Below are 10,335 nucleotides of genomic sequence, written 5' to 3' on the forward strand. Positions count from 1 at the left end.
TCAGTGCTGCCAAGTTAAAATAGCTAACGGTTGGATTTGGCTTTTAATGTTAGGCATATTCTTGGGTATTAGCATTGCTTACTCTTTTATGTTCGCTAGAAAAATCTGAGAAATTATGAGGGCAATGCTATTGCATAAGCCGAAGGCATGGACATGGACTCTTCAGATAGTTCTGATAAAACTTTAAGCTCCTTTAGTATTTGGACCCATCATCAGAAGTAAGTTCAAAATTTGGAAGATAAACAGAATATTGTATTTGTTAGATGATCTATCCATATAAAGGGTGATCCATTTGATAATACTTTAGTTTTTTAAAGAAAAACGCAGATGCTTCTAATTTAATGAATAATATTTATTATTATTCGAAAGAGCAATTTTTGGTATTTATTTTTTGAAGGTTCTCTTTCAAATGTTGACCGCGGCTACGTTTTAGATGGTCCATCCATCCAAATTTTGGTGACTCTTTGGATTATTTCGACTGGTAACTGGCGTGTGAAACTCGTGAAGTTTTTTCAATTCTTGGAACGAAGCGGGACTGTCTGCATTAACCTTAGACTTTACATATCTCCACAGAAAAAAGTCTAACGTAATTGATGCAATGTGTGAGAGGCGGTGTCGTTTTGTTAAAACCAAATATTACCGAGATTCCGAACTTCAATTTCAGGCATCAAATAATCGGTTATCATAGCGCAATAACGTTCAACATTAACGGTTACCGGTAAGGGTATCATTTTTCAAGATTGATGATTCAACTGGCCTACAAACCACACCAAACGGTTTTTTTTCCTGGATGAAATGACATCTCTTACATCTCCTCACATTGCTCTTCGTGGCTAACGCGGCAATTTTGCTTGTTTACATAGCCATTGAGCCAGAAATAGGATTCGTCGCTAAAATTTGACTCGAAAATGTCGGATCTTCTTGGAACTTTTCAACAGCTTACAGAGCAAAGTGCTGTCATTCGCGTCTACTTAAAATAACATAAAATGAGCCAAGTCGTTCTATACGTCAGGCTGATTTACTGCGAACGGCGCCGAAATGACTCTCCACGGTCTTCGGCTGCACCCTCAGCTGCTGCTGTTTAATTTTCTTCACTGTGGACATGGTCTATTCGGTCGAACATTTTCCAATAATGAATGCTGCGTCTCAAGATTGGTGATGCTGTTGCGATAATATTCTCAGTAAGAAGATTGTGTTGATCATATAATGAGCGAACAAAGTTCAAATCCCATAATTTGTTTACCCATTACTCAAAATGGGTAATAAAAAAAATTCTTCTGAAAATCGGAATCGGTGGGTATCTCGTCTTGAGCCCATTCCCCGAATGTGCAGTGCGCTTTATGTACTTTCGACTTAAATTCTTGCATGGATCTTGCATCATCAACGAAGATCTTTTTGTAAAATCTTCCATAAAGTGGATGGGTATAGCTCCAAATGTTCCATACTATGGCGGATGGACACACTCGTTCCTTTTCCGATACTATGTTCCATACCTACGTTTTTAGTGCGCACTGTGCTACAACTCTGAGCATCTGTATTATCCACGCATTTTGAGTATATGCATATTTTGATCAAAATAATTAAATTTCTAGCAGACAAAGCGGCTTTCTTATAATATTAAAATATATAGGGAAGTCATACCTTGTGGATGTTGTATGTTTACTCAGAAACTGATATTTTTCAAGTCAAAAAATGTTTTTTTTTTTTTTCTTTCACCCAGTAATATGGCAAATCAATCAACTGTGTTTCAGTAAAAAAGGCGTCTGTGTATATATGTATGTATTCTCATACATACATTCGCGTAATTTTAATATATTTTTGCACTTTATACCACAATAACCATGACCACAACGCATATTGAAGTGAGTCTGAAGGAGATGTTGCAAATGGCGCTGGGCGCCCCAAAAATAAGTGAAATTAATATCTCGATATTGCATTGTCTCTTCGACATACTGTTCAAGAAGCTCGACTGCCAATACGAAAAGGTGGAAATGGACGGCCAAGAGGCGGCTTGCCTGCAATCAATCTTACGAAAGAGCAGAATAGCGCCCTTACCATTCAATACGGACAAAGTGGAAGTGCTCTCACACAAAATGAAAAAGCTGGTACATTTGCGGGCACATCAAAAGCATCTCGAAGAGCAGCTGAACGAACATTTGGACGAAGTACGTGCTTGTAATAACAAAGACAGCAATATGTATTCCATAAATGATTGGTCCAAGTATTGCGGACCTTGTGAATGGTATTGTACCAATGCCGAAACTGAGACGGACGTGTACTGCAATCTTTTGGAAAATTACGATTTCATTACCAAAGTTAAGCGCATTGTTGAGGAGCCCGTCATTGGTCCGATACTGAACATGAGGAAACGCATAGAGGAGTTGCATGTACATTTATTAGATTATCGACGTCGTTTAGAAGAAAAATCTAAGCGTTTGTCATATATAGAATACGTCGCGAACGATATTGACAAATTCAGTCAGCTAATTTCTCTGGAGAAGCGATCCTTTCAGCAGGCCATGGAAGAACTGCAGCGCATGATGGATGGTAAGATGTATAAGGTGGTTTTACCTACGCTTAAAAAGTACATACAGACCGAAACGGAAAAAATCAATGAAGTTTGCGCCATGCTAAAGAAGAAACAAAGCTGTGAGAGTCCCAATGAATTCTCAGGTACGCCTACAACATGCTTATCATGTAGAGGCAAACTTACATGCACAAGCAGGCCGATTTTGATTGCACCGCAGCGCAGTGCCGAAGTGTTGGACGTTAGAAAGCGGAGAATTGCCGAAGCTTGTAGTCGGATCGGTCCATGTTTGGCAAAAGAACAGGAAAAAGAATTACTACAACGGCTCAAAGTCATAAACGAGAGAACGGAGGAGGCCAAAATAAAAAGAGAAATGAGCAAGTCATGCTATGTACAGTCCGACCATTTTGAGGTATTCCAGGGTACTAATGGCGTTTATTATCGCAAGGCTTAAAAACTTGCTATTATTGGTAATAATGTTGAGTCATGCTGAAAATTAGTCATAAATAAATGGAATGTAACCACTATATACTATATGTCTATTTTGTATACTTTTGCCATGAAATGCACTCTCACATATGTAGACACTTTTCGCAAAAACATACGTACTTTTTACAAAATAAACTTATTTTTTTATGTTGTTGTGGTGACTATACACAGCAAAATATCCTAAGTTATGCGCCCAGAAGTTTCCGGTAAAACTAGATAATAAAAGCTAATTGGAAGTATATATTTTAATGCGAGTTCACAGAAGTTCCAATCTACCTTAGGTTGGACCCCTTACGGAGAAGAAGTAGCAGTGAAATAAATAAGAAAGCGCTAAGTTCGGGTGCAACGGAACATTTTATAATCTTGCAGCTTGCAAGAATCAAGGCTAAGGAGATATTTAAGTTGTAACACGTCAACCAAAGCGTCGATATCCAAGAAATTTTATATATGCATATACCAATTATTACTCATACATTGGCCGACGTATCCGGCATTATACTTGTATGGTATATACCGATGCGAACAACTACATAATTAATAATGACTTGTCTCTATAAATTAAATGATGATTTGTGTAAAATTTTTAAGGGAAAATATATAATTTTATTTTGAATTAACTTCTGTGAAAGTATGGTCAGATTTAGCTGACAATTTTTTTTGGAAAAATCCTGTTATTCTGAAATAGTTGAGGACATTTATGCAATAGTGATAAAAATGGTTGTGCACATAATTAGCAACGCGTGTGGAATTTACCAGCAAAATAACGACTTGAAACTTACTGTGCGTGGTAGAACACAATGGGTTCAGGAAAACATGGCTCTTCTATTAGACTGGCTTTCATGCATCTCGGACTTAAACTAAATCAAAAATCCTTGGACATATTTGAAGGAAAGAATTGATTCCTAAAAAGTTGGAAATTGCAAGGTTAAACAATAATGGAATAATACTCCAAAGGTCATCTTGGTTTAGTAGAGTCAATGCCTCTTAGATATCAAGCCGTGATTGACAGTTATAGGTTTGCAACTACATATTAACTTTAAACCCGAAAAACAAAACCAAAAACCAAAAGAAAAAAGAAAAAAAAAATAAAATAAAAATAAAATAAAATAAAATAAATAAATAAAAAATAAAAAAAACGTTGTAAAAATTGGGGTCACTTAAAATTTCTTGGCACACTTCCACTCGCCACAATTTCTGGTCGGCAGCGAGCATCTTCTCGCACACATTGCGCATGTTCAAGAGCTGCGTCACAATGTCATGAACCAAAAATTTTGATAAATTTGAACAACTGGGAAATTTAACTTATACTTAGACGACGGTCTATGTTCAAATTTTTGCGCACACGAGTCACATTGTCGGTGTTTGTCGAAGTTGCAGGTCTCTCTTCATTAGCGACCTCTTCACGGCTCTCCAAAAACGCCTGGTGCCACCGAAACATACCACTTCTTGCTAAGGCAACATCTGGGTAAACCTACTTGATCATATCAAACGTCTGTGTCACAGATTTATCGAGTTTCACACATAATTTAATTACATACCTCTGATCTAACGAACGCTGCTTTTACGTCTAGCACCACTTACAGAAACAAGTCGCATGAAATGACTCTCCGTGCGCTCGGAGACAACTGACCAGCAGTTGCGGCGGAAGAAAATCAGTCCTATTACTTTTCGGACAAACCCTATAGAGGCTATGTGAATTTTTTGCACAATTTTATCTATTTTTGGCGAGGTGCTCTTATGGATAATATATAATAATATTTTTATGCGGTACAAAGTCACCGGAAGTTCAAAAATCTTTATCCGTCCACGCTATATTGTCGCTGATACATAGATGGTACTACTATATACAAATTTGGCAACTAAGGAACTATCAGTTAATGAGATATGGAGTTTTGGGTGATGCAACTTTTATTAGTTTATAAAAAAAAGGATCAAAAAACATTTCGTGTATTAATAATACATTATTTTTTGGGGAAAATACGCTTGAATTTGGGTTCTGCACAGAGAAATCAGGCGAAATGGAGCGGAAGCGGAAGCTCTAGACAAAGCGTGTGTCGCGCAAGTTCATGATCCAACAAAAACAACGGATTGGTCATTCTGAGGAGTGTTTGAGTGCTCTTTGAACGCAATAATTTTGCCTGAGTTTGTGGTTTAAAAGGAGTACTACGTAGTCTTAGTTCCGTTAAACCTTAGTATTCAAAGCAATCTTCATTTATTCGCGGAAACAGCCACTAGCTAGTTCTACTAGAACTAAATACGAGGCATGGGTAGTTTACGCAAGTGAGGAAAGTTCTCTTAACGCTAAGAAACGAACTTTTCACATATGGCTAAAGCAGCTCACGACTTCCCGTCTTAGACTAAGTATCCTCCGGGAAACGAAAAAACATCTGTTAGAAGGCGAGCTCACTTCCGAAGCGTTAAGCGTCGGGTTTGGGACCCCGAATTAAAAAAAGATTACAGCCTCGGATGAGAGACCTCTGTTTTGATGACGATCACTAAAAAACGTATTAAAAAAAAAAAAAAAATCGAGAGCAAAATAAATGTAATTTATTACAAATATACTCGTATATGCAAACATACCATATATGTATATGTGTATACATATGAATGTAATAATATGTACGCTTGTATTGTGCTTACACATGCACAATTGTGAGGGTTCTTAACCTTTGCGATACAAGTTTCCATCGGTGCCTTCGAACAAACTGAAATTCTCAACGCAAATAGCTTTACAGTTATCTATATAAAGATTTGTAGTGGGCATTTCTGAAGCTGTTTGTGTTCTTTTGATATGCACAGGAATAACATTTGAATTTAAAAGGGTCTGATTCCGACCTAATGCCAGTTTCAGAGATTTCTTTGTACATTTGCACACTTTTGGCAAGCGCACAGTCATAACAGCGTGGGCATCTGGTAGCAGGCTCATCCCATGAACGCCTTTCTCAGCACAAACCTGTCGATCGCCACATGACAGACAACGCAGACCACTACTGATAACGCCTGGCGGTTTGGGACAGTCGACCGTATTTTGTATGATCGCTATGTGTGCTTCAATGCGGCTTAGGTTGATGGTCACATAGCGTTTAAGTGCAGGAATTTGCAATTTATCCAACTTAAAGTCCAATATATCCTGCACCTCTTCCATCGTGCCTAGAAACCGCAAATTATGTTGTTCAATCTGCTCTTTTAGATCCTCAACGGCGCGTAGACAACCTTCAATCAAAGCTAGTTTTTCCAAATTGACTGAGGCATTGGTAATCAACTGATTCATATCTTCACTGAGATCTTTAATTTCTTGCTCAAATTCAAACAGATTTAAGATCATGGGTTCGGCTATACGCCGTTGGAGCTTTTTGAGAAAGTCTATGTTGCCAATCATATAGCAGGCCAAGGTGTTCTCTTCAACACATGGTATACATGTACTATCTGCATTGTGTTTAAAATTCTCCCAATCTTTTAAGTCGTATTTCATTTGAGACAAGTGACCAAACTTTCTAGCCGTTTGTATATGATTATCAAGCTTGGATTTCACTTCGTCGATTGACTTTTCCAGCTCTGTGATAGCGTACAATTTCGGCCCAATAATTGATACCTGTGTATCGTCCAAGGTGATTGGAGCCGACTTGGATTTATGCAACAGCTCAGCCAAGCAGTCGGATTCCACGCCTTTAATTGAAACCGTATCGTTCTGGCAATCAAGTTTCTTGAGTATCACATCAATGAGTCTATGAAGTACGTGGACACTCGTAGTGGTCAGTTCTGGCGCGCCTAAGGCAACCTTGGTCAATTCCTCAAGTGTAAATTGCGCTTTTGGTGCCATGGTACGCTGTCACGGTCGTTTTTTATGTTTATGTGATTATTTATTCTTCAATTTTGAAAAAAAGTTTTGAAAAAAGCACAATGTTTTCAAAAGTCTTAACAAGTTTAACGAAAAAAACTGAGACAAATAAAGTAGATTCGTTACTAAAATATTGTTCAATAACAGAGATGTTATGTGAGTGGTTATTTTCCATAGCCAGTCCTGTGACGAGACATCGAGAAATAGTTCAATTATATTACAGTCAACTTAAAGTTATAGAGGCAATACTAGGAGTGAGCTCGCTGACCGTACACTCGAGCCTAGTAGAATAAAGTTTAAACTCCCAATCTGTGTCATCGATTTATATCGTCATTACTCTGTTTTGGGTTCAGAATTACAAGAATCTTTAAGGCTGATGAGCGTTGCAGATCATTTCACTAACAGTAGAATAGTTTCTTCGGAGATATTTAAACAATAATCTATACCAAATTTCGTAATGATCGTGATCAGTTTTTATGAAAGCTGTATGCTATGGTAGTCCCATATCGACCGAAATGACGAATGAGTTGCTTCTCTTGTGAAAAAAACTTAACAAGCAAGGAAGGGCTAAGTTCGGGTGCAACCAAACATTTTTTACTCATGCAAGACTCTTACAAGAGTCAAAACCAAGGAAATATTTTATGGTGTAAAACGTCTTACGGATCGAAATCCAAGCAATTGTATACAAACATATATCATATATAACTCCCAGCTGATTGCTTAAAAGACAACTCACAAACAAATGGTTGTACAGCACTCAGAGTTTGCTCTTCTTCGTTGTTCTAGTGATGTGGTTACGAATTCGAAGTTTTCCCAAAAAATTAGCAACTATTTGTTCTTGTAAGTGGTTAGTCCGCGAATAATTGTTTGTTGTCATAGACGAGTTTCGAAGCACCGTTAACGTATTTTCTTACCTTTTTCTCTCGACCAATTGATATGAGCCTTTTTATGAGTGATTGGAAATTTGTGCTGGATCCGACGTGAACAAAATTTCTTTATTTTCAAAAGTCTAATGCCTATGGTCGTCATAAGACGAACTTGCAAATCAGTTTGTGCCCACCAATATAGTTTCCGGAACAGCAACTGATTTTAGACGACTTTCTAGTATAGCCCTCATACTATATACTGAAATAAATTTATTTAAATTATAAATAATTTTCAAATTCTATATGTTTTTTCAGACAATCGTCTTCTCCGATGTGACTGACTTTTATATGAGTGGACTCCACAAACAATTCATAAACAAAGAATACATTAACTTTCATTGACAGTTTAGTGTGTTTTTGCTTTGGTGGAATCATCAGCCCGTACTTATTTCAAAATGAAGCTGGTGGCTCCGTTACTATCACTGGATAGCGGTATAGAGCGATGATAACCAACTTCTAATGGCCGCAATTGGAAGAAGTTGCTCTTGACAATATCTGCTTCCATAAAAACGGCGCTATGTGGCACATAGCATGCGAAACAACTGAATTATTACCAGGATAGTTTGGAGATCGATTATTTCAAGAAATTGTGACATTGCATGGCCTCCAAGTAGTTGCAATTAAACATCATTAAACTAGTTGGGGTTATTTAAAGTCGTTTCCCTTTAGCAATAAACCAGACCCTCTTCAAGCTTTAGAATTAAATTTAGAATTCGACGTGCTACTCATGACAAACGACTTTGTTTAAGGCAAAAAGTACTCAAAAATTGGGTTCATCAAATTCGTTCCTGCAAAAGAAGTTGTGGAGGTCAATTGAATGATGTTATATTCGGAATATAATTGTAGCGATTGTAATTCACATTAAATAAAAAACATTTGAAGTTTCTTAGAAATCAGTGTTCCTTTTTTTTTTTTTGAAAATAAATCATATCCCTCTTATTGAAAACCCCTGTATATGCATATAATAGTTTTCACTACTCTTGCGGAATTTCACTTCAGTAAGTAATGTCAAATATTTTATAATAGAAATTTGTATTCATTTGTCAAGCATTTTTGTTGAAATCTTCTATTTTTCACACCTTTATTAATTAACGGAAAAATGGATTCTCTGCCTACAGGTCACTTTACTTTGCAGCAGTTGGCGAATATTGCGCTTGGTGGCGAGCAATTGACCGGAGTCAATACTATGGTACTACACAGCTTACTGGATCTGCTATTAAAGAAGTTGAATTGTGAAGACGAAAGAGTGTCGATAAGCGGCTATGAAGCCAAGCAAATCGAAAAAATTTTGCAGACTTCTTCTATTTCGCCAATTACTTTTCACGAAGAGAATTTCGATGTAGTTTTAGAGAAATTTGAGAATATAGACGAGATGGAGAAGCAGCTCAATGAAACCGAAGCGAAGTTGAGTGAGCATTTAATTGGTATTCGGCGCTTTTTGAATAGGTTCGAGACATTAGAACCATTTCGCTTCGACGATGATGATTACTATGAACTATGCGAGGACCTGTGCAGTACACTTGATCCGGATGTGAAAATCGCTTGTGAAACACTGGCCAGATCGACGTTTTTGAAGACCATATTAATGCGCATGTGTCATCCAATCTTGAAAGCTTACCATGAAGTTGAAAAGAAATTATGTGTGCTTGAGGTGGAGGTGTGTGCACTAATGAAACGCTTGGATAAAACTTTTGACAGTTTTCAACTTGTCACTGTGGTACAATCGGAGTTTGAGTGGTGCCGTGTCGAATTGGACAGGGTGCATGGCATCTTTTTTAAAGCTCTGAATGAAATACAAGACATACTCGATGCGAAGGTAAACAAATGTCAAATGCTACAGCTGAAAGAGTATGTAACCGAACGTCTAGACAATATTTGGGTGAAATTGAACAAATTGCGCATCGAAGGTCGTTGCCAGCGCGCTTCCGCTGTTGTAATCGATAAACAAACGACTGCTTATACGGAGGCCGGAAAGAAAATGGTTAATACGCCTTGCATTTGTGATGGTGTTCATCTGCAATTGGCTAAAGAACATAAGTTACTTGAGCGCATGCGGCGTATAGACAATAAATGTGTGGAAATACTTCTGGAAACCCAATGGCGAAAGTCAAATGCAGGGACATCAACAAAACAGAGTCCATAAAAGCGGAAGCATTCAGCAATTACATATCAGATGAACCTAAATATGATATATTAGACTTTTACGACTGTCCCAGGAAGGTTCCAGTTTGAAACAGATCGCTTTTTATAAATGTAATGCAAATAAGAACTGATGATTATATATAAATATTGTATTTAATTGTTCGGGTGCTTAGATAATAATAGCAATATTTCATAGGTAATATCAGTTGAGAATATGCAGTATACAACACATTCAAACGACCAACGTGGCTACTTGAGCCGATTTAGACACGTCCGCACGTTTCTCTGTCAGTACATACGCGAAGTAGTCCTTCAGGTTTTTGGCTAATTTTTTTCACTTCATGAAGCTGCTTATTTGTCGACAGCACCGTTAATGGATCACTATAGCGTATAGCTGCCATAAAACCGACCGA

The 10,335-nt window shown here is 37.5% G+C and overlaps 3 protein-coding genes across 3 annotated transcripts; 2 read left to right on the forward strand and 1 right to left on the reverse strand.

Moving 5' to 3' along the window:
* The first annotated feature begins 1,672 nt into the window (after positions 1-1,672).
* On the forward strand, positions 1,673-3,054 carry LOC108965738. Its single transcript, XM_018928332.1, has one exon. The coding sequence runs from the start codon at positions 1,842-1,844 to the stop codon at positions 2,979-2,981; it is 1,140 nt and encodes a 379-aa protein (XP_018783877.1). The 5' UTR covers positions 1,673-1,841; the 3' UTR covers positions 2,982-3,054.
* A 2,529-nt stretch (positions 3,055-5,583) lies between these two features.
* Positions 5,584-6,921, reverse strand: LOC108965740. Its single transcript, XM_018928334.1, has one exon. The coding sequence runs from the start codon at positions 6,834-6,836 to the stop codon at positions 5,679-5,681; it is 1,158 nt and encodes a 385-aa protein (XP_018783879.1). The 5' UTR covers positions 6,837-6,921; the 3' UTR covers positions 5,584-5,678.
* A 1,894-nt stretch (positions 6,922-8,815) lies between these two features.
* Positions 8,816-10,067, forward strand: LOC108965739. Its single transcript, XM_018928333.1, has one exon. It carries the CDS (start codon positions 8,880-8,882, stop codon positions 9,921-9,923), a length of 1,044 nt encoding a protein of 347 aa, XP_018783878.1. The 5' UTR covers positions 8,816-8,879; the 3' UTR covers positions 9,924-10,067.
* Positions 10,068-10,335: the final 268 nt, after the last annotated feature.

Source organism: Bactrocera latifrons, unplaced genomic scaffold (assembly GCF_001853355.1).
Source record: "Bactrocera latifrons isolate USDA-ARS-PBARC rearing strain unplaced genomic scaffold, ASM185335v1 scaffold_147, whole genome shotgun sequence".
NCBI lineage: Eukaryota > Metazoa > Arthropoda > Insecta > Diptera > Tephritidae > Bactrocera > Bactrocera latifrons.

Coding starts and splice junctions, on each gene's coding strand:
- LOC108965738 (XM_018928332.1), top strand. CDS start 1,842: ATGACCACAACGCATATTGAAGTGAGTCTGAAGGAGATGTTGCAAATG.
- LOC108965740 (XM_018928334.1), bottom strand. CDS start 6,836: ATGGCACCAAAAGCGCAATTTACACTTGAGGAATTGACCAAGGTTGCC.
- LOC108965739 (XM_018928333.1), top strand. CDS start 8,880: ATGGATTCTCTGCCTACAGGTCACTTTACTTTGCAGCAGTTGGCGAAT.